Raw genomic sequence first — 23,601 nt, forward strand, 5'->3', positions numbered from 1 at the left:
TCTCTGCTTATGGACGTGCACACTTCATACTAATGCCACCATTCCAGCTACACATTGAGTATCTTCCTTTCTGCTCTTCCTTTCTGTGTCTTCCTGTAGCAGCATAATCACATGACTCATTCTCAGCCACTTTTCTGCTGAGGAACTCTATCACAACCTCTTCATGCATAGCTGCTTCAGGCACCAGCTTTCAGCAATGTTCTGATCTCAGAGGGCTTAGAAGAAAATTCACAGACACTTGGAACCGAAAATATGGACATTAATCTCTGTGTGTGTGTTTGTATGTGTGTGTTTGTGTATGTGTATCCCTGTGGGGTTTAATTGGATGTGTGGGTATGTCTTGGTGTGTGTGTCTGTGTGTGTGTTTTCAGTGGCCTACCCTACAGTCAGTGATCTGACACTGTATGATGAGACTGACAACACCTTGCGGGTACGATGGGGGTCTACAGAAGGGGCTTCTGGGTACATGGTCCTGTACGAACCTCTAAGTGGCATATCTGCTGATGCAACAGAGGTAAGACACCAAGTGTGTGTGAACATTTGTGTATCTGTGTGCCTGCATGCCTTTTTCTGTAGCTTCTCTAACCCACTATTCTATATTATGATTCTAAAGCTGACTGCCCATGTGCAGTGCATTATATCGATATGCCTGTTGTCCTCTAACGACCCCTCTTAATTAACTCGAAACTTTCAGAACATTTGAATAAAGTGATCAATGCCTTCATACTTGTTGTAATGCACAAAGTCAGCTGTGCCTCCACTCTTATTGACTGAATTGAGTTTTCTCAGTGCCGCTACTGACCCACCCGAGACACAAGCCAGAGCTCCCTGCCATCGGTCCAATGGTGCTGCTGGCACATGTGTTTTGTGTTGCAGATAAAAGTCGCAGACAAAGTGACAGACCTGGAGCTGACCGATTTGAGCCCGGACACAAAGTACTCAGTTACCGTCTACGCCCTGTTCGGGGAGGAGGCCAGCAACCCTTCTACCACCCAGGGCAACACCTGTTAGTGCCACAACCTCCCTGCCACACCCTCTTACAGCCCATGCTACCCATGCCAAAGTGATAGCCACATTACACCGGAAGCCAAATTTTAGACATTGTTGGTTCATCCTGGTGAATATTTACTTTGGTTGGGTGGAACTTACCTGATTATTTTGCAAACAGAGTGATTAGAGGTAGATGGTGCTAGTGAGCTGATACTGGCCAATTGATAAGGCAATTTGCCTTTACTAAATCTGAAGTTCTTCTCTGGAAACACTGGGGCATTTTGGGGGGCTTGAATGGGATTTCTGTCTGTGTCTTCAGTGCCTGTGAAGCCTCCTCGTAACCTGCGTGTCACTGAGGTGGACCACAGCTCTGTCCGTCTCAGCTGGGACGCGCCGTCAAACCAGGTCGTCGGCTATCGCACCGAGTACTTCAAAGCCGACACCGGCCTGGCCAACGAGGTACATTTCCACACACAACAAGCAGATTCTGTTCTTCTCACTCCATCACTTCCTCAGAACTACAGTCTGGTTTGGGGCGCTGACCATGTAGGGCTTTGGGAAATGAATGGCTGAGTTTTTGTGTGTTACATGCGAACTGTGTTTAAACAATTAGAACTCATAGGAAGATATTGGACAGTTGGTATGTTATTGCATCTTCACATCTGCCGTGGCTCAGGTCAAGATGGGCCCAGCGACACACATGGTCCTGAAGAATCTGGCACCGCAGACAGAGTACTCAGTGGCTGTCTTAGCTGTCTATAAAAACGCCCAGTCAAAGCCTCTGTTTGGAAGCTTCACCACAAGTAAGAACGGTTTACACAAATGCATGTAGAAAGCGACAGTAATGGGAAAAACGTGGCATATCTTAATGCATTTTCTTCATCTGTGCACCACTTTTCGACTCTGTGTCTGGGCTGAGGCTCAGACGCAGGCATCTCTCCATCAGATAAAAAAAGAAATTACTGCTGACAAAGCAATCTATTACACTCAGCAGCAAGCATTCATTACATGAGGTCAGTGATTGATCTGGACTGTCACACTATCATTGGTCTTCAGGCGCTCTGCTTCTGGCATTTCGGTGATATAATAGCACAGTGAAATTTCTAAGGCCTTCCAATTGAAAGTAAGTGCAGCATCAAACGTCTGTGCTGCGTCAGCAAAGGTGGGCCTTCTCAGCGCAAAATACAATCAAACTCATATCTGATATCTGCTAAAAAAAATAATGCAGACTTTAAAAAGATATTAGCACAGGATTTTCCCTTGGCTGGAAAATCATCACTGTTATTTGTTTTTAATTGGCAAGAGTCACATTTTTTTTTTTTTCAGTGAATAAGGGAACCTGATTGGTCCTGTATGTCCATGTGACCTAGAACGAGTGCCAGCTCCGCTGGACCTGAGGATCGGTGAGGTGACAGCGGAGAGTTTCCGGGTGAGCTGGACGCGGCCTGCCGATGATGTGGTTCTCTACAAACTGGCCTGGACCACCCGCAGTGACAGAGACATTAGAGAGGTCAGGCACTGGGGGAGGGTAACACCGCAGTAGACGCTGGAAAAAATCATTCAAAGCACAGATAGCAAACACATAACCCACATAAGAAAAAAAGAGGTCTTGACAGAGCTGTGGGTGCAACCATATAAACACTACAAATCATTTGGTGTTTTTTTTTTTTTTTTTTTTTTTTTTTTTTTTTGCAGTCTAGTGGAGCATTGCAATAATAATGAAGCATGTAAGGAATTCTAGAACGAGATGTCAGTGGCACTGTGCCTCCCACCCATAACCCTGCAGTCAGAGGTTCAAATCTCTGCATGGTGCAGTAAAATAAAAGGATGAAATATCAGAGAGCTCAGGTTCCAATTTTCCTGACCTTACTATGAACTGTCACTGCACCCCTGAACGTGGCTTCGGGTTTAGAGTAGCTCAACGTTGCGGTGACAGTTTCTGCTGGCGTCAGTCCTCCCCAGGTGTGGCGCGAAATATGATGGATGGTTTTCATAGCATGGCACTGTTGATGGGGCATTTTCCATCAGCGCTCGGATCCAGTCATGTTCTGCTTCGCTCACTTCTATAGTTGCAGGAGTCCAGGACAGCTGGGTTTAATTAACTGAAAAGAAGGCGAGAGAAACTTTAAAGAGAATTTCTTTACTGTTTACTGTTTAATACTTAGGTTCAGCCAGTACCCAATAACAAACAATATGTTGTTTTGTTTTTTTTATCTTTGTTGTCTTGGTCTTTGTGCACTTTGTCAGAATTTGCTTTTAAAGAACTTGGCAGTGACTTTATTATGAATTTCTTTCTGCCATTTCTTCCAACCAAGAAGACAGAAAGTTTATTTTGACAGCAGGAAACGGTAGCATGATTTATTTAGGTGCTCGATTCATATTTATACATTGTTCTATATGGCCTGGAAATCTAAATCTGAACTGTCATGTGGACCAACTGTGTTACTCCCCATTAAGAATAACCGCAGCAATCGCATATATCATCCCCCACTCCCTCGCCTAGCAGACAGAGACCAGTCCAAGCGTCTCAGCTCCCTGTGCAGCGCATGATCACGGCGCGTGTGCACGTGTGCGTGCACGTGCACGTGCATGTGCGTATGTATGTGTGTGCGTGTGCGTACGTGTGGAGTGAAACGCATCAGGAGTTTTTAGGACTGGCTGAGGAGTTGGCGCAGCTGTACATTACAGATAGCGCCGCAGGTCGATATGTTTGCCCAGAGCCACCGGAGCAGAAAATAATGGCATGCTGGGAAGTGGGTTGGATTGCGGGTCCTTACCCCAAAGCCTCTGCCCCGGCCCAGCCTCACACATCCCCCTCCCAGCTCACTTGGCAGCCAGGCCACCATCTCCTCACCCCAAGACGTATTACCAGGCTCGACGGGCCAATCCCTCATGCGTGCTAGCGTTAGAGCCATATTCTACCCCTCAGAGACACTTGAAGAAATGCAACCATTGGATCCTCAGCCATCACTGGCGGCATGTTGGTGGCGGGCACAAACCCATGATACTTTTACCACTTGTAGAAGTTTGAAACGTCGGCTCAAACGCAACCACCTCTTCCAGTACTGCTCCTGGAATCGTTTTTTGCGAATCCCGCTGTATCCATACGGACGTCATTCCCTGTGTATGTGATGTGTTTTCTCCTGTTACTATTCTGATCATGTCTGCGCTTTGGCATCGTGCCCGGTTCCTGTTCATAACGCCACGCCGTTAATCCTGCCTTCTCTCTGTGCGGTGTTGTAAAGATGGCCGTGGGAGGCGACGCCGACTCGTACGTGGTGAACAGTCTCTCCCCTCTCACGGAGTATGAAGTGCTGCTGTCTGCCGTCTACAGGGATCAGGCTGAGAGCAGCCCCGCGAAAGCGTTACAGACCACATGTAAGACAGGGCGTCCGCCAACACTGCATGAACGATGGCTGATGTGGGGATTTGGGTCGGGAGGGAGGTTCTGGATGTAGATGTCCCCCAGTCCAGATGGACACTTTACCATAACATACCATGCCTTCAGTCGACATGGGATGGGAGGATGGGGCCTGTGAGAAGGGGTGAACTCCAGCTCGGGCTGGAGTTCTGGGTGGTGCTGGCACTGGAAGCAGGAGCAGCTGGTGTTGGGCTGCGACAATTTGTCACGTCGAGTGTTTGGGGACGCGTATATTAAGGAGGAAATTCAAAGCACGGCCTTCCGAGCGACAGTCGTATCGTATCATCGTATAAGTGGTTTTGCAGTGTGTCATCTGAGCACCACCCGAACCCATGAGCTTGTTCTGTGTCCCCAGTGGCTACGACGTCTACGACGGCCATCCCCTTCACAACCCCGGCAGGTGAGAGCCAGGCGAAGAATGGTGTGTTATACCACGAGATGAGGAAGCCTGGCGCTCAGGGAGACACATCTGCAGGGAGAGAGGGAGATGGACAGACGGGCAGACACAGAAAGAGACAACTCTTTGTTCCCTGTCTCCCTGCTTTGTGGTCTTAACTCATGTCCTGGAGGAGCCAGATGGCGGCTGTTTACCGCTGCACAGCCTGCTAAGTGGCTCAGTTGTTTGTGCTTCCCAATTGTTTGTGTTCCTATAGCTCTGTGTTATTGTAGCCGGGCAGGTTTTCATGGGTTTTCATCATGTCTCACTGCCTGGTGAACTGAGCTGAGCGGCACCGAGATTGTTTTGAGATGAACTGAAATGAGCCGAATGGAGAATAATTGAGCTGCGTCCTCCAGTGGCCCGGCTGGGAGTGACTAACCTGCGGGTGGATGATGAGACCACGAGCAGCCTGCAGGTGAGCTGGGAGCCTCAGGACTTCGATGTGGAGCAGTACAGAGTGACCTGTGTTAGCCTGGGAGGAGATCGAACAGAGATGTTGGTAAGGATCCACACATGCAGAAAATGTGTTTGCCGGTTCTGTCTCATATAATAAAAACCTATTTATAACAGAAACTGACAAATATCCCTTTCACTGGAATAGTATTCCAGTAATAGTATTCCAGTGAGGGTCTTTTACTTCACAGAATATTTGCCCTCGCAAATATAACATGACAAATTTATTACCATTGTGCACAGAGAAATACTTAATTCTTAATTCATCAGCACCTTTGCTCTGTGTAACCACAGAGATTCTGTAACACATGTCTCCAGGCTCAGACACAGACACCACACACACACACACACGCACACACACACACACACACACACACACACACACACACACACACACACACACACACACATATACACACACACAGCTGGGTAATGCCTTTCTACAAAGGCAGGTAACCCTTGGGGATTTCAATGCTCTATCTATCTATCTATCTATCTATCTATAGACTTTTTTGTTCTCACATATGCACACACACACACACACACCCCACACACACACACACACAGCTGGGTAATGCCTTTCTACAAAGGCAGGTAACCCTTGGGGATGTCTAGGCTCGCTCACTGTTTCCCACTGCAAGGACGCCACTAGCTCAGAGCTCCGTGGCTGTTTTGAATGCGGCTCCCTGTAGTGTAAAAACCTCTGCTTCTTGCAAGTTATTTCTTAGCTGCTGAATCCTGCTGTGAAGTGAAGCTGTTGTGAATTCATGCTCCGTGCTACATTTGAAGTGAAAATGCACCTTTTTTTTTTTTTTTTTTTTTACGTCTGACTGATTTTACTCCAACCTTGTTTGCCATGCTTACAATCTGTCATGGTGCTGTTGAGCTGAATCTGCAAATGAGAGGCAGACAACTGAGAGCAGTCAGCTTGCTTACTGATAAAACATTTAGCTAGCACCGAGGCAGCTCTCCCAAAGTTATTCTCCAACGCTCTGTGCTGAAAGTGTGTCTAACTATCAAGCCATCAGACCCACTTGGATTTTTTTATTTATGGAAGAGCCTCAGCAGGACAGACCGAGAGAAATTTTGGAGGGTAGAACAAAGGACATACCACTATATTGTTGAACTGGCCTTTAGGTCGCCGAAGGGAAGGGGACACGCAAAGAGAAGGAGAGTAAGAGATAAGAGAGAGTGAACACAGCTGAACACGTCCGCCGTTGCTCTCAAAGAAGGGTCAGATGAGGACATGCTCATTTCGAGACAATGAGAGAGTTAGGGAGAGAGAATGGAAAGCAATGCAGAGGTAAAGGGAGGGAACCAAATTCTAGTCGGCGGGCTTCAGCACCATGCGCCTAGCGGACAGCTCCACTAATGGGCGTTGTTTTGCAGGAGTCTACGTAGGCCAAACCAGCCTACGCGAGCAGAAGTTGACAAACAGTCTGCCTGACAAGGATCATTGATCGTTGCAGTGTGAATACAAAGGAGGAGAAATGAATCATGATCAAAACACTCATTGCAGCTGCAGTTAGTTTGAAGTCAGATCTTGTTTCGGCGAAGTCATTAAATGATTAGAGGAACAGATTCAGGGGAATATGTATTATGCTTGTCATACTTTCTTGTTGCTTTGAAGTCACTCTTCCAAGCTTATTTCATTTAGTTAAATCAAATTTGTTTGGCAAAGTAATTTGCCAGAGATGCTGTGAAAAACATTCCACACTAGCAAATAAGTTCAAATAAACCATTAATCTTCTCAGTATAATTAGCGATAGTGTGATTATCATTCACTTTCAAATTCAGTTTTGAGTGAAACCGACTTTTGTGCACATAATGGCAAAAATACATAATATAAAATAATATTCTGTGCAAATTTGAGAATAGTTTTCTTCCCAGTTCATTTTTTGACTGCATTCTAAGTTAACTAGTGATCATTTGCAATGATTCAAGGTTAGAAGCAGCAGTAAACCAAGAACTCTGCAACATTTTGTTAATGTGGCAATTGCCTTGATTTAATTGTGTTTAGTAATGGAACACAAGAGAGGGAAAGCGATGGCAGCTCAACTGACGATTCCATTACCAGTATAAGGAAACTGAGTCGCTGGGTTTTTCAGTATATCGGTTCATTGTTATCTAGAACAGGATGCTTCTATACTTTTTGACTTGTCTCAGCTCTGGTTATTTTGCCTGAATATCATATTGTTATCACACAGAGACAGACACCCACACAGTAACAGCTACTGGCTGCCACACACACTCGGAAAGGAGATCCAGGATTATGTATGTGATTGATGGTGCGTCTGTGATGAGGGAGTATGGCTCCTTTTTTCCATTATAACTGCCTCGTTCCATATGCACGCTGCGTCAAGTTCGGATCACCTCGGCTTCACCCATGCTTAACCTCAGAATCACCCACACTTCACAGGCATTCATATCCAGAATTACTGACGCAGCTATATGTCATGTATGCTCTTTCAATTCACTCCTACAGCTACTCTTTTCCCACACATTCGGATACTTCTGCACGCACACACACACACACACACACACACACACACCCTTAAGAACTCTCTGCTCTTATACGTCTTCCTCTCTCCTCTAGGTGCTGGTCCCGGCTAACGAGAAGAGCGTGCTGTTGCAGCCTCTCCTCTCAGACACAGAGTACAAGATCACGGTGACCCCTGTGTACCCAGAAGGCGAAGACAGTGCACTTGCTGTGTCCTCCACAGGAGGGACATGTAAGTCTCTCCCCTTCTGCTCTGGGGACACACTAAAGATTACACATTACGCTGAGTCGATAACAACCTTACTGTCTCTCTTTATATCATGCAGGTGTAATGTAGTGACACCGACATTATTGACATTCGCGCCCTTTGCAGAGGTTGATGGTCTTCTTTCACAGAAGTGCTCACTGTACACAACATGACGGATGCCTGATATGATTAGTGCAATCAGTTGTGAGATATACTCCTGCTTTGGGAGCTCAGTCAGTTCACTGACTGTACTCTGAGAAATCATCGTCACTCCCTGCTGGTTGCTTTGATGGATGAGCTGTTTTTAAGAACATGGCAGGAGTTAGCGTGAAGGCATATATAAATGCCTTTTAAATGGATGCTGGAACTTACGGAACTTACAGAAATATCTTTGATGGTAAAACTTTACTAAAGGTTTTTATGATAACAAAAAAGTACAAACCCACATAAATTATACATCTACAGAGGACTGGTTTCAAAAGAGCAATATTGCATATTTTGTTAATTTTGTGGGTTTTCCCTTGTGAATATGCAATTTGGGGCATTTATACCAAAGGGTGTAAAGGACAGGGCTATGCCAGTGAAAATAGGTTACTTTAGCTCCTGCAAGATCATTTGCCAAACCTGAAAGTATTTTTGAATAGAGATAATTAAAACTGAAGCGGAGCTTCTAATCTTTCGTATGTTTCATGACTGCTGTTGTTCTCATGAGAAAGAGAACACAAGAAAGGAACACATGTAGATATTGAGGGCAGATGACTCTAAACCACATCAGTGATATAACATATGTAGCAATCACCCCGTGCTTCTAATATATGGCCATCTTTCGTTTTTTTTTACATTTGTTTTTTTGCTCCTCATAGTCTTCTTCTATTTCATAAATTGCTTTCTTCTCTTAGCCTCCTTCCCTGTTCCTTTGTGCACAGCACTAATATGACTTATTTATTTACGTTTATTAGTTTTTACTCTAGTTCTTAAATATACTTATTGCCTGTACAGCCAAGATGTCTTAATTTGCTGTCTTAAATTTCAGTCCAGTTTTGTGCCTCGTTGAAATATAGTCTTTGCACATAATGTAATTTAGCTGTAAATCATCCGCAAAATGGCCACTAACTATACAAACACCATTTATTTGGGATTATAGTAAATTAGAGCGGCAGTGCCATGCGTATCAGTAGAAAATAGAACATTGTGTCTTCCAGCTTTATAGAAGTCCTTGGATGTGGATGCAGACACAGTGGTGAAAGGCCACCGGTTCATTTTGCGCCCCTGTGGACTGCATTTTCGGTCCGGCAGACCAATATTGATTTTGCTCACTAATAAGCTTAATGAAAGCCATCCATTACAGCAGCACTCTTACAGCAGTAATGAAGCGATCAAGCCTACCTTATTTGCTCTGATGGAATTGATTATGTTTACCATACTCTCAATGATCACTTTCAAATGACAATTTACTGTTCTGTGCCTCATTGATTAAAAATGTTAATGTCACCTTGGAACGGAGTCGAACTACGAATGTGCAGAAGCTTGTGCTGCAGTGGAAGTAATATGCAGGCAGGCCCTGATTAATGGTTATTCTTTAACACAGCCTGTTCTTGTTCTTGACTGTATCATGGGATGTTGCAAGTATCCACTAGGTATTATGGAGGAGTCACTCCGTAAAAAATGAGGCATGTTTGTCCAAGGAGCAGCTCTGGCCAGCACAGACAATAACGGTCATGTCTGATTGATGTTGTGCTCTGTTGTGGTGAAAGCTCCTGTTGGATATTGCTCTGGAAACAAGTCTGAGCCGCAGGCCTGCTGTAAACAGAGCTGCTGGGTGTTTGTGTCTCCTCTCTGACGGCCAGTGCCTCTGTCTGCCCCCACGAACCTTCGGGTATCTGACGAGTGGTACGACCGCTTCCGCCTTACCTGGGAACACCCGGCCTTCCCACCCATGGGCTACAGGGTCATCTACCAACCCGCTTCAGGTGTGTGTTGGCATGCATTCACTCACACACACGCATGCATATGCGCGCACACACACACACACACACACACACACACACACACACACACACACACACACACACACACACACACACACACACACAGTCAAACATATACACACACAGAGTGGTCAATGTGTTGTAATTATTTTAAAATGAAGTTTTAAAATAAACTTGCAAATGCACAAGACAAGAGATACAGTGGTCACGCCAGGACATAGTGAGTAGCCGGGAACTCTCGCAAGCCCATCATGGGCAAACATCTGCTTCAGTGTCTGCTGGCTTGAGTATGCCCATTCCTCCACCTGCACTATTAGTTTCAACTTTCAACAGAGACTCTTGTTTTGTCTGTATCACACCAGAGGGGGAAAATATCACTCAATTCTCCTTTCCACTGAAGCCCTGAATCAAGTGGAGCCTCTATAAACTCCTGCCTTCTATTACATACTCTCATAGTTGAGTCTGTGGTGGAGAAGCGAGTCTCCTCCATCTCCTGTGTGCAACGCATTCTTAACCAACCAGCAGCTTGGCAGCACGCTGCAAATGCATCTGCCAGCACTGTTTATTTAGCCAACGGGCACGAAAAGTCTGAGGTTCATATTTTGTGTCTTTTCTGCGTGTGGGGGCTGCGGAGTGGGGGGTCATAGATACAGATCTTTTTGCCTAGCTTTCAGTTTAGTCCGCGATATTTCTCTGGCAGTTGTTGGGGTGAGGTCTTTTTGCATCATTTGCAGTCTTTTGCTAAGATTAGTTGTGATCGTCATTGTCTGTGCTACTCTAGGTATAAGGGCCAAGCTTAGTGGCTGCCTGACAAACACTTGCACAAACTCAGACATTTTGACTGCGGTTTGTGTAACAGTGCTGCTAAGTTGTGTGTTTGCTCCAGATGTCCCGGAGCAAGGCTTCACGACGGCGCACAGCTCTGATACGTTTGTGTGTGTGTTTTTGCTTGCACATGTGCTGCTCGTCATGTGTTTCCCTCCATTCAGCTTAGCAGTTGTCTGTGTTGCGTTCAGAAGCAGGCCGGACTCTGGAGATGTTGGTAGGGGGAGACGTCAACACGCTGCTGATTCTGAACCTGCTCACTAGCATGGAGTACAGCGTCAAGGTCATGGCCTCGTACAGCACTGGCTCCAGTGAACCTCTCACCGGCACAGCCAAGACCTGTGAGTGTACTGACCTCTCTGTCACACACAAATGCCTACACTTCCATACAGACATATTCATACACACACACAGACACATGTACACACATTCAGACACACGCACGCACACGCGCGCACACACACACACACACACACACACTAGACATATATACAAACAGACACACACACGCACGCACGTATGCACGCGCGCACACACACACACACACACTAGACATATATACAGACACACACACGCACGTATGCGCGCACACACACACACACACACACACACAGACACACTAGACATATATACAAACAGACACACACACGCACGCACACGTGCACACACTAGACATATATACAAACAGACACACACACGCACGCACACACGTATGTGCGCACACACACACACTAGAAATATATACAGACACACACACGCATGCACACACACACACACACACACACACACACACACTAGACATATATACAAACAGACACACACACGCACGCGTGTATGCGCACGCACACACACACACACACACACGCACGCACATATGTGCGCACGCACACACACACACACACACACACACACACACACACAATTGTCTATTGATGGTTATACCTGAGGGTCTCCATAGCAGTACTACCCATCAGCACCATTTCATTGATTCCTGTAGTGTTCCTACAGCTGTGTCTAGTCTCTGAATTACCAAGGCTCCAGCCTCATTCTAAATTGCCATTAAACCTCTTCCCATGTTGGCCCTTCTCCTTAAGTATGATGAGTTAAAGACTTATGACTGTGGCATTACATGTCTGTGAGCAGCCTGTCATGAGCCCTAACTTTTGCTCAACACTGGAGCCTTGAACATTCTGTCAGTCATTCCTCATAATCACAAGCCGTTGCATATAAATGGGATATCGGCAGGTACATCAGTAACGGGTGTCTGAGGTTTTCTCATCAAAAAGCAAGCAGATTGGGTTTTTCTCAGGGATGCCAAAGGCCACCCAGAAGAATACAGGAGTGTCACCACACCGCTCTCTTATTTCGTCTTACACACACAAACAAGGGCAACGTCCAAGGTGGGCCACTGACAGAAGTTTCTTCAACAGTGGAGTAGTGGGTGGCTAATACACTCTGCCACAAGCTCTTTTGGAGCACACTCCCCTCTGTGCCCTTGTGGTGAAGGTTGCGCTATGCTCATTCTTCAGGAACTGAATCTTATTATGACATAAAACATGCTGTCTAGAAGATGACTGCCAGCAACCCGCTAGCACCGATTCCAGTTAGCTAACAGAAGGAGCCAGGACCGTTGTCGTGAGCTGGAGTGGCACGTCGTGTCTGATATCACGCCGCCCATCAGCGGGTTTGTGTTAGCTGCCTTCTGTGGCAGCAGCCAGCAGTTTAAGGCTCGTGTACCCTTACACACAACAGACTGGCCCTTTAATGCTCTCTCTCCATATTCAGCCCATGGTTTTATTATCCTGCTGTATATAATATCTGCATACTACCTGCTCTATGAGTCACATCACTGTTTCATGCATTTTCAATATGACCTTTGAATAATTAAATCCACAATGCTGGTATTTTCACTTGACTCTACTGAAGCTCGTCTACACATTAATAGAGTTCATTAAAATAGTGCAGGTTACATGAAGAAAGGATGGCTTGTCACATGCATTATTCAAAACCCTGCACACTAATCTTCTTTATTGTGCCATATGTTTTTGTGCAGTGTTTCCATTTTCCTGCAGTTGCGGCATATCTGAGACACTGTTGCCATGATGTGCAAAGTAAGAACTTTTCAACAGCAGCAGAGGCAATCAACAGTTCAGATTCTGCCTCCTGTGGGCAGTCTTAATGGCCTAGAAATGTCTTCCTCATAACTGTTTAGGTTTCCACATCATTTTTGTTGCAGCAATCTGCATGACCACAGTGGAGGTGTGGATATGACAGCAGAATACCGTCATACTGTCTCTTATTCGAAAATACACACTGTAGTCAGTAGATGAGTATACCAAGTAAGAGGGACCATGTGCTGTGGACAACGAAAAGACCGATCTCATTCCTTCCTTCTTTTACACAGAACATTTCGTGTGGTTCCAATAGAGTGGCATCTGGCTAGGGCCAATCTGCAGGAGGTGCACGAGGGGAAGGGAGCCTTTGTTCCCAACGCTGCTCAAACCTCGTGCTTTTTCAACATGAGCTTCCGATAAACGCACACAGAATACCTCAGAAAAAAACCTCTGCAGTGGTTCCTGGAAAAACGCATAAACATTTTATTGACCATTTTCTATCACTTAAAGAAAGACAGTTGACTTATATGGATGGATTTCAGAACTGTTTTGCATCGATTTATTTCATCATATTAAAGTAAAAATAGGTGATTTTAAAACATTTACACTGTCTGTTTGTGTATCTCCCAATGCAAGTGCTGGAGTTATCATTTAGTTTTTTGTCTTATAATAAAGCCCAATGGATCGACAAATAACTGATGATTTGAATCAGATACACAGAACAAGGAAAACACTGAACTGTGATTTGGACTCACTGGTCTCTAGATTATTAATATTAATTACATACAAACAGAATTGTATTTATTACCAAATTCCTATATGCTGTTCTTACTATGTATGTTTCTTTAGCTCACTCCTTGGTGGGTCTGTCTCTTGTGTGCTGCAGGGTTTCTGGGAGTGAGTCAGCTCAGGACATACCAGGTGCAGAGCAACAGCATGTGTGCGGAGTGGCAGCAACACCTCCACGCCTCCGACTTCAGGGTCACCATCGAGTCACTTCTGAGTGAGCAGCAAAACGCACACTCTCATAGATAAGACATGCACACATGCGTGCAGGCACACACACACACACACACACACACACACAAAAACAGTGCTACCGGTATTTTCTGATTGGCCCCCCACCCCAGGGAAATATTGGCATGTTCAGATCCAAGTTAAAGTTATTGCCTTGAGAAAAATCGGATAACGTGGGCCTTCCCGGCACGTTGGCTGCACTCCCATGTCTGAGCGCGGTGCTGCTGGAATGCGCTGACGAGGCTTCTGTTCCGATTTGTAAAGACTTTTCTGCTTTGTTGACTTTCTTCCTGCGTCTGATACCTCACTATTAGTGCTCATCTGGACACTTACTCCCTTCCCTCCTTCAGGCCTCTAGTGCACACAAGGCTTAGGTTCACTGGAACTATTCAAATAGTTCTTGTTACCCTGTGTGTGTGTGCGTGTGTGCACGTGTCTGTGTGTGTGTGTGTGTGTGTGTGCGCGTGTGTGTGTGCGCGTGTGCGTGCGTGCGTGTGCGTGTATGGGTGTGTGTGGGTGTGCGTGTGTGTGTGTGTGTGTGTGCGTGCGTGCATGTACATGTGTGGGTGTGCGTGTGTGGGTGTGTGGGTGTGCGTGTGTGTGTGCGTGTGTGTGTGCATGCCTCTCAGCGTTCATTTGTGTGTGTGTGTGTGTGTGTGTGTGTGCGTGCCTCTCAGCGTTCGTTTGTGTGTGTGTGTGTGTGTGTGCATGCCTCTCAGCGTTCGTTTGTGTGTGTGTGTGTGTGTGTGTGTGTGTGTGTGCGTAGGTAGGGGAGAGGCATCTTAAAGAACAAATTGACATTATGTAGGGAATCTTGAAAATTTGAGTGACAAGCCTCCCTCGAGTGGCTGTCGCATGCAGAGAGGAGTCCATACAGCAGGGCCTGGCGGACAGCGCGCTGTATAACTGTGTCCATACATCCGGTCAAACACACATTTCAAACTCAACCTCATAAGCTGTAGGTATAAATGTGTGATGATTGCGTGTGTGCCGTTTTAAAGTATGTATGACTTTGAAGATCCATCAGGGTGGTGAAATGCTGTAAGCACCTTATTATTGGCAAGACCATCTTATTGAGGATTCCTTATGGGAAAAAAAACTGGGATATTTCATCCCAGTGAACAAAACCGGCATGTCTCCTGGTGCACAAGGCAGGGAGGAGAGGAAGCGTCCTGATTCTGCAAGAGATGTGACTGGACTGCAAAGTGCCATTTGCTGAAACAAATGCTTAAAAAGAGACTCTTGAATAATTGCTTGTAGAGTCGACAAGCAGTTCTCACCTAACCATGGGCTTATTTTACACCAACAAGGCTTTGTCAGCTCAGAAAACAGCTGATAGATCTGATGGAAAGCATATTTGCTCAGACTCATTAATGGATTATGGTGTTGGCGGGCTGCATTAGTCCCGTGGGGCGATAGAAAATAAAAGCGCACCCTCCATTACCTTTAACATAGAGGGTTTTTAGGCAAAGGGTCCAGGGGGAGAGACTGGAGATGAGCTTTTGGAAAGTAATCTTCACGTGGGTAGAAAGAAATTCGGAGCCCACTGTTTTTCTCATCTGATGCAATATTGTTGCTTCTGAATTACGTACCTAACACAGGACGTTGTTTAATGACAGGCTGATCAAGACTTATGAGACAAACTGAGATTTTGGATAGCAGTATTAGCTACAGGAGAAACGATACTGCTGGAACGTAGTGGGAAAGAGAGAGAGAGAGAGAGAGAGAGAGAGAGAGAAAGAGAGATAAAGAAGTAGGAAGGTGCCAGGGAGCGAGAGAATCCAATATTTGAGCAGACCAGAGATGTCTCTCTTCCCTGAGCTTCAGTGGCTTGGTGGACTGATTATAGTAACCCTGTGTCGCACCTCAGGTTCCCTCATAAGCACCTTTCCAGTGAACCCACGGTGAGGTTAGACCACGTGTACTCTTTCACTTTCCCTGACTTCAGAACAGCTTTGGAAAAATAATGATTGCAGCGATGGTGATGAATAGCAGTCATTAGCGGGGACTATCTCCTCTCATCCTGCGTCCTGCCTCCGTCCGACCAGTGCGTCCAGTGTTTTCACACATTTATTCACGTTAGTTTTTCATTCAGCAGAACATGACTAAGCAAGGCCTGACAGAGATTGTAATTCAATTGAACTTGCTTTGCCCTCCCTAATAGGGTGAGTCCGGAACACACATGGCCCCGTGGACAGCCATTTCCCAGCCGCCCTCCCCGAGCTCTGCAGCACTGCTGAGCTTAGCCCTAATTAGCATACCTGCTCCAGCCAATAAGGGCTTTGATTAGCTGCATTAGTTGTGTTTGAATTGGGTTGTTCCTAAACTCAATACCAAGCGTAGTTCGTCATCAGAACATCACTCCACCATATAAGACCTACTCGCCCATATCATGCTGTTTTTGACTCCCAGACGGCCAGCGGCAGGAGGTGTTGTTGAGCGGTGGATCCAGCATGTGGTGTTTCTTCGACCTGTCGCCCAACACTCAGTACAAGATCAGCATCCACGCACAGCTGCAGAGCACAGAGGGTCCTGCCGTCACCGTCATGGATACCACACGTAAATAACTCTCTCTCCGTCTATGTGAGGTTCACCCTGTCACCCTACAGTCATTTTCTTCACTGTAGTTTAGGTTCTTCTTAAAGGTATAGTCATTAATTTTTGATAGAAGTTAGCTGATGCTAGAACTCCTCCTTTCAGCATTCTCCTCAAAGCCACGCCCACACAACATGACTGACGGGCAAGTAGATGCACGCCGACTAGCTCACATTTGGTGGATGTTTATGGTCCTTTTTCAGTTATGCTCTGAAATTTTCAGTTAATTACAGAGCCACAGAGACCAGATTTTCCTATGAGCATTTTTTTTTCTCCATAGCTCCTAGGTGACAAGAATTTTACCAGATATTTCAAAGTGTTTTCTGAGTTCAAATTGCTGACCCTACCTTTGAGGTGTGGAGAATTTTGTAGCGTCAGAAACATTACACTGATACTCATATTAAACTAAGTGATTGTACAGTATTGGAACAGGTAGTGCACTTGCTCTCGGCTACCTGCCAGCTGTGATCTCCCAACACCCTACCCCACCCGCCCAACCCTTGTGTTCGTGTGTCACTTAGCGGCAGTAGTAACAGGTCAATGATACAGGCCATTTCCCCGCCAACGGGGCGAGCAGAGCTGCTCTGTGTCTGACAGCACATGCTCCGTCACCGTCTGAAGGATTGCGCCATCCCCGAGGAGAGCGGTGGCTCTGCTCGGAGTCGGGCCTGCGTCAAGCGAACACAACATCTGCGTGGAGCTATTGTGTGTCATGCTTTCTGCAATGACTTATTTTGCTTTAGTTCCAGCTCCAACCCAGCTTCCCACCACCGCACGACCATCCACTGTTCCCCCGGCCAAAGAAGGTAAGACAGAAGAGGGCTTGGGGTGGGGTGTGGTTTGGAAACGGAGATGTTTTTAGGTTTTTTTAACTGGCCTGTTTGCTTTTTTTCGGTTGGGCTGATATGTCCCTGTGGGTTGTTTGACCTTTCATTGACAAATATTTAATCTGACAGCTACCCTTTTCTAGTTCTTTGAGTCCAACAACTCAATAAATAAATTGGACTTTGCCCAAACCTGTCTAAAAAATGTTTATTTTATAAGAGCCTGAAAGACACATTGACACCTTTTGACATTTAGTGTAAAATATCACTAAACTATGCGTCTTCAAGCGAGGCAAGAAATTTTCCTTCCTTCTTCATTTCAATATTGTAAAGTTTTCAAAATAGAATTTAATTGAAAAAAAAAATCCTTCTCAAAACAGCACAACAAGCGAAACACTCCGCCCACTGAGATTTGCACAGAAGAAAGTACGTGTCCGTATCTCCCACGCTCTGCCTTGTTTACGCCAGGCGCATTCCCTGGGGTGTTCGGTATTACCCCTGCTTAAAGAAGGCCATGTTTCTAGCCTTAAATCCCATGACAGCAAGGGAGGCACTCTGGCAGGAAGGATGAGAGAAAAGCAGGAGCTGGGAATTCATTAGCAGCCTGCCGTTATCTGGCGTGCCGTGACGGAGGCTCCTATCGGAGACCCGGCCGAGTGCCAGGGATCATTCGGAATCTCTTGTACTGCGACATTCACGAAGTAATGACCGTTCCGTCTCTGTGAATTCTCACTCATCCCCCCTCCCCAGTGTGCAAAGCCGCCAAGGCGGACCTGGTGTTCTTAGTGGATGGCTCCTGGAGTATAGGAGATGACAACTTCCAGAAGATTATCCACTTCCTGTACAGCACGACAGGTGCCCTGGACGTGATCGGCCCTGAAGGAACCCAGGTGTGCTGGCACCGGCCTCCTGGCCATGTGAATCATTCAAACACGCACCATTTAAACATTTTCATCACACCTCATCTATGATGACAGAGGAGAATATATATAAAAAAAATTTGTGTCATGAATACAACTAAAGACTGCAACTCCTGGTTCAGTAATTAGCTCTCTTGGGATGCCATTGCAATATTAAAAAAGAAAAGAACACAAACAAAATGCACATTTCTGTGTTTTATTTTTTATTTTTTATAGTGCTGTAGCCAAAGTTTATTTGTTTGAGGCATCATGGGAAGGGCTATTCTGGGCAGGGAGGCATAGTCACCACACTGCCTAGTGTTTAAACCGGGACCTAAGAAAAAACATTGAGTAAAAATAGCATCAGTCTAGACACACCAGCCCAGAGCCCATGGATCTTCATCAAATCTCATCAGGGTGCATGACAGCACAGCTGTGGATGCGCTACCAGAAAAGAAAAAAACAACAACACCTAAATAAAAATAACATCTGGAAAGAAGCTCCAAAGAAAATAGACAAATCTTAACTGAAAAAAAGAACAAAATGTAGCTATGGCTGCTCATATGCAAACACACTATCCGACCTTAGACATGAAGGGGCGTTGCAATAAGCAGCCAAGGACTGTGGGAAATGACGCACCGGCCCTCTCTATCCTGAGGCCAGAAAGATAGCCGCAGGGACGTGTTTATCTTCACGGCTCAGTCCGAGTTCAGTGGAGTGCGAAGCGAAGCCTGCAGGTGTGATAAACTCTGCCTGCTCTCCCTCTGACAGGTGGCCATCGTTCAGTTCAGCGACGACGCCAGGACCGAGTTCAAGCTCAGCTCCTACAGCGACAAGGAGTCTCTCCTGGATGCCGTGAAACGCATCACCTATAAGGGCGGAAATACCAAGACAGGCACGTAGCAGGGCCAGAGAGCTGACTACACCTCTTCCTCCCAGTGATTTAGCACGTAGCAGCAGGTGCTACAGAAGGGAAGGAGAGTAAGATTTAGGCTTAGAGACTTCTGGAAGCAGCCATGACCCTTCAAATATGACTTTATTATGACTTCATTTCCACTGCACGGATGGTTCTGGTGGCATCTCCTATGTAAGTCTCTAGTGTTTGGATTTCCCGGAATAACTTATTTCTGAGGAGTATGACAATCAGATATAGCCTCAACATCCTTAATGTCTAAAACTTTCACCTTGCTGATGCATTTTGCAGACATTTTGCACTTTGTCCATGCAAAAAGCTCCCCCTTTGTCTCAAAGGTTTAGCTGAAGAGTCGTTGACTTTGCCACGCTCTTAAATGCTCTTATATGCTCCCATCATTTACTGACTGCACAGCTCTGAGCAGGCTGAGCATGCTGTGTCATGTGCTCAGTGGGTGTGGTGAGAATCATTGCTCTTAAATGAAACACCTCTTCCTGCACCTGGTGACAGTATAGCAGCCTTGTGGCAGACGCCTCCCCCAGATCCTCCAAGCTGCTGTGTCCAACACACACACACATTCATAGACACATAAATGCAAATAGTCCCCCACTGAGGGATGTTCTCTATGGCGATAGGCTGACAGGCCGTGGGTGAGCTGCTTTGACTACATGCTGGGATATTTCTGGGTTTGGCTGGTGTGCGTCTGCAGACACACATGAGCTAGGCGTTATTAGGCCGGGGCCTTTATTTCTTCACACGCAACCTGCTCATTTGGGGTCAGGCCAGCATTGATTTCTTGGGTGAGGGGTATTAGGCCTTAATCCCCAAGCTGTGCTTTCATATATTCAAACACAGAGCGGTTAAGGGACGGGATCAGAGTGATTGGCCCTATTCGATGAATGCTAAAGTAGAAACTCCAATATTCCACCTAGATTAGAAGCCTCTGTCCTGACATGGAGTGAAGAGTGTGTATAAGGAGACTCTGTGGAACGACAAAGAAAGACGATGGTTTTCTTGAAAATCTCTGTGCTCGACAGTGTTACTGTTTAACTTATCGAAACAGTATCGTTATTAACTTATTCTTTAACACCATGTGGTCAAGTACACAAAGCCACTCAACAAAAGTTAATAGACAAAACTTTCTCACCCTTTTAAATAATGATGTGCCCATTCACTCAGGACATCACCCACGGCTCGAACCTGCTTCGCCTCCCACTCAAACCGAAGCAGCAGCTTGTGTCTCTGCCGTGACCCCTCTTATTCCAGCATGATTTTAGAGACTCAGGTACACAACGTCTTGTTCGGAAAGCTGAGGTAATAAAAATGGAGGGCTGGGAAGCATAGCCACGGGAACCCCAGACATTTTGACTCATCCCTCTGTAATCCCACACAGCGCTCGCATTTCATTCACAGCTTCGTTAGCACGGGGGAGTCTACGCTGGTGCCTTCTCGTTGGAGCTAACTTTAGACGCTACTGGGAGATTAGGTGCAAGTTCCAAGTGAGGCAGTCTACCGCTGCTATCCTGTCACCGTGCTGTGCCTTCCGTGATGGGAAACGTGTCTGCGGGGTAGAAAGCGCTAGTAGATGCCACCGCTTCAGTCTGTCACAAGTGATGCCGGGCGCCTATCATGAGAGAAATGACTTTAAAAGGTCTACAGCAACTTCCTTTTTAGCTTCCGTTCTTTGGTCTGTCTGTGTGCTGAATACTATGGGGCTTTGCTTGCTCAGAAATAGTAACCATTAAGGAAATACGTCCGTAAAAAGCATGTCAAAATGCCAAGCTAAATACAGTCAACTATTTTTTTAACAAGCACTCCATGTCAGGATGGCCATGTTAGCTGTCATAACATTACTCTGTAAGTGTGCCATATTTTAATATCACATTTAGATTTCGAGACGCACACGTCATGTATGCTACCGTGTTAGCGGCCATAACAACGCAAGTGTAACTGTAAAATCATTAGACGGCCATTTTAAAGTGCCTTTAAGATGCTACGTTTAACTGTGGCAGCTTGTTTACTTCACAGATCAAAGCGTCAGCAACTGTTTCTCAGCAACTGTTGGCATGGTGCCTCATCTTCAGCGTCCCCTTCCAGAATGCACATGTCACTCGAGCGACCTAATCTAAATATCTTCTGTCACTTTGCGGGCTGTTGTAAGCGGTGCTTCCAGCACTGGACCCTCACACCTGTGCTTCGCGCCATGTGACTAGGCCGAGCCATCAAGCACGTGAAGGAAAGCATCTTCACGGAGGACGACGGCGTGAGGCGGGGCATCCCCAAAGTGCTGGTGGTGCTCACGGATGGCCGTTCACAGGACGACGTCAACAAGATCTCCGAGTTGATGCAGGTGGAGGGTGAGTGACGCTTCAGTGATGTCGTTTACGGAAGAGCGCTCCAGACACATGCCCACGCCCGATCCGAGCTCATACGCGCTTTGCTTTAGGTTACATCATCTTTGCCATCGGCTTTGCCGATGCCGATTACGGGGAGCTGGTGAACATTGCCAGCAAGCCCAGTGAAAGACACGTCTTCTTCGTGGACGACCTGGACGCTGTAAAGAAGATCGAGGAGCAGCTCATAACGTTTGTGTGTGAGGCGGCGACAGCCAGTAAGTGTCACAGAGGACGGACCCGGTCTCTTGTGGTCTATTAGGTCTTAACCACGTACAAGACACTGACATTACATTCTGATTTACAGTTTTGCTTTAAGTAGGTCTTCACATTTTGTGGTGTTAACTGAAATGAGTTTGTGATATTGGTTTACTCTAATGCGTACACTAGTTCATTCGGAGCCTGTCACACCAATGGAATGCAACTTGTTTTTATCTTTTTTTTTGGGGGGGGGGCATCTTAATTAGGACGGTCAGACCCCCTTAATTCCCCCGTAATCCTGGACCGCCTTAATTCCCCCGTAATCCCAAGCATGTTGAAGTGTAACTGGACCCTTTCGTTTGCAGCCTGTCCCTCGGTGTTGATGAGCGGGAGCCCTTTGGCAGGTGAGGGGAGAATATGCATACTCACGTTCTGTGTGCTCATGGCTGCCTTGTGTAATCACAAGATTCCTTATCTGAATGATTACATTCTCATATTTCAGTGTCAACATTTAACAATTCCACACTGGATAATCTGACCACTATTTTATCGCTGCATCGATGTCTGGCATTGTGTGCGATGATTCTTCAAAAATGTAAAACTAGACATCCCATCTGGATTTATAATATATTAGCATCCATGAAGTGAGACCAGGTCAGAAGTCTAATATACTCATGTAGCGTTTTAATTCTCGCATTTCCAAGACGACAGAGGACTTTCACTTCTTTTCACTGAGGTGGGCTGCTGACTTCATTGGCTTTGCTTTGCTGCGTGCCGTAGGCTTCCGAATGATGGAGATGTTCGGACTGGTGGAGAAGCACTACAGCAGTGTGCAGGGTGTTTCCATGGAGCCTGGAACGTTCAACAGCTTCCCCTGCTACAGGCTACACAAGGATGCTTTGGTCTCACAGCCTACGAAGTATGTGTGTGTGTGTGTGTGTGTGTGTGTGTGTGTCAGAGAAGGAGAGAAAGAAGAAGAGAAAGTATCTATGCATATGTCCCAGATTCAAAGGAGCGAGAAAATAACCTACCAAATCACCACTAAACTCAGTACCTGAGGGTTGGTACATTTAAACTGAAATTTTGGTTTGTGAGTTCATCGGGCATTGGCCAGATGACCACACCTTGCTGACTACTGACCAGCTGCCATTGTTGCAACTCTCATCAGAACTTTGTTCAAAAAGGAGTTGGATCACTGCAGAGCTTGAGATCTCGTTTCCTGCTGCAGTTATAGTCTTATCCAGATTTCATTCACAGCAGAAATGAAACCTTGCCGAGGAAAGGCATCCAAGCAGCCGTGCTGAAATCTGCCAGCACGGATCTAACGCTGCACCATCAGCTCCTGCTTCTGACATAAAAAAAGGCACTGGGCTGCAGAGATTTGTCCGCTCCCTGTAGCCCTGACAGGCCCTCCCCTGCCTCGCTGCGTGGTAGCATTTAGATGAGCCTTTGCTTTTCGAGCTCAGGGGGAGGGCTGTTACACGCCTGACTGCGTGCCTCTCTGACCTTACTTAGCACAGATCCACTAAGCAACGTTTAAACAAAAGCCTTATGTTATGATAGCTTAGCTTATGTTATGATATTCGCCTCTGTGATTATCAGATCAACAGACCCCTGAGAGAGATGACAGTTGTTTGGGTTCAGTTTCCAGTGAGAAATACAGGCTGCTGTTAGTGTCTGACGTTTATGGCAGAACTCACATCAGGTCTTTGATTCAACTTTAAGACAGATGAAACACCCGTAAAGGGTAATAAATTATGCAGCTCATATTCACTGTCGCAT

The 23,601-nt window shown here is 46.1% G+C and overlaps 1 protein-coding gene across 7 annotated transcripts in view; it reads left to right on the forward strand.

Moving 5' to 3' along the window:
• col14a1a (collagen, type XIV, alpha 1a) overlaps positions 1–23,601 on the forward strand; it is a 72,348-nt gene that overhangs the window by 25,079 nt on the left and 23,668 nt on the right. For 6 of the 7 annotated variants that reach the window (XR_004776569.1, XM_035530676.1, XM_035530675.1 and 3 more), the window contains 20 exons: positions 372–514; positions 877–1,006; positions 1,310–1,449; positions 1,667–1,793; positions 2,361–2,500; positions 4,236–4,368; positions 4,767–4,811; positions 5,207–5,349; positions 7,900–8,035; positions 9,898–10,020; positions 11,055–11,204; positions 13,864–13,980; positions 16,407–16,553; positions 17,333–17,395; positions 18,164–18,303; positions 19,084–19,207; positions 21,439–21,582; positions 21,672–21,836; positions 22,185–22,223; positions 22,600–22,738. Coding sequence is in view for 6 of the 7 variants with exons in the window: in XM_035530676.1 (XP_035386569.1) it covers positions 372–514; positions 877–1,006; positions 1,310–1,449; positions 1,667–1,793; positions 2,361–2,500; positions 4,236–4,368; positions 4,767–4,811; positions 5,207–5,349; positions 7,900–8,035; positions 9,898–10,020; positions 11,055–11,204; positions 13,864–13,980; positions 16,407–16,553; positions 17,333–17,395; positions 18,164–18,303; positions 19,084–19,207; positions 21,439–21,582; positions 21,672–21,836; positions 22,185–22,223; positions 22,600–22,738 (2,488 nt within the window). In the remaining variant the exon portion in view is untranslated. The remainder of the gene's footprint in view (positions 1–371; positions 515–876; positions 1,007–1,309; positions 1,450–1,666; positions 1,794–2,360; positions 2,501–4,235; positions 4,369–4,766; positions 4,812–5,206; positions 5,350–7,899; positions 8,036–9,897; positions 10,021–11,054; positions 11,205–13,863; positions 13,981–16,406; positions 16,554–17,332; positions 17,396–18,163; positions 18,304–19,083; positions 19,208–21,438; positions 21,583–21,671; positions 21,837–22,184; positions 22,224–22,599; positions 22,739–23,601) is intronic. The other variant, XM_035530673.1, reaches the window with a different exon arrangement.

Source organism: Electrophorus electricus, chromosome 10, assembly GCF_013358815.1.
Source record: "Electrophorus electricus isolate fEleEle1 chromosome 10, fEleEle1.pri, whole genome shotgun sequence".
Classification (NCBI taxonomy): domain Eukaryota; kingdom Metazoa; phylum Chordata; class Actinopteri; order Gymnotiformes; family Gymnotidae; genus Electrophorus; species Electrophorus electricus.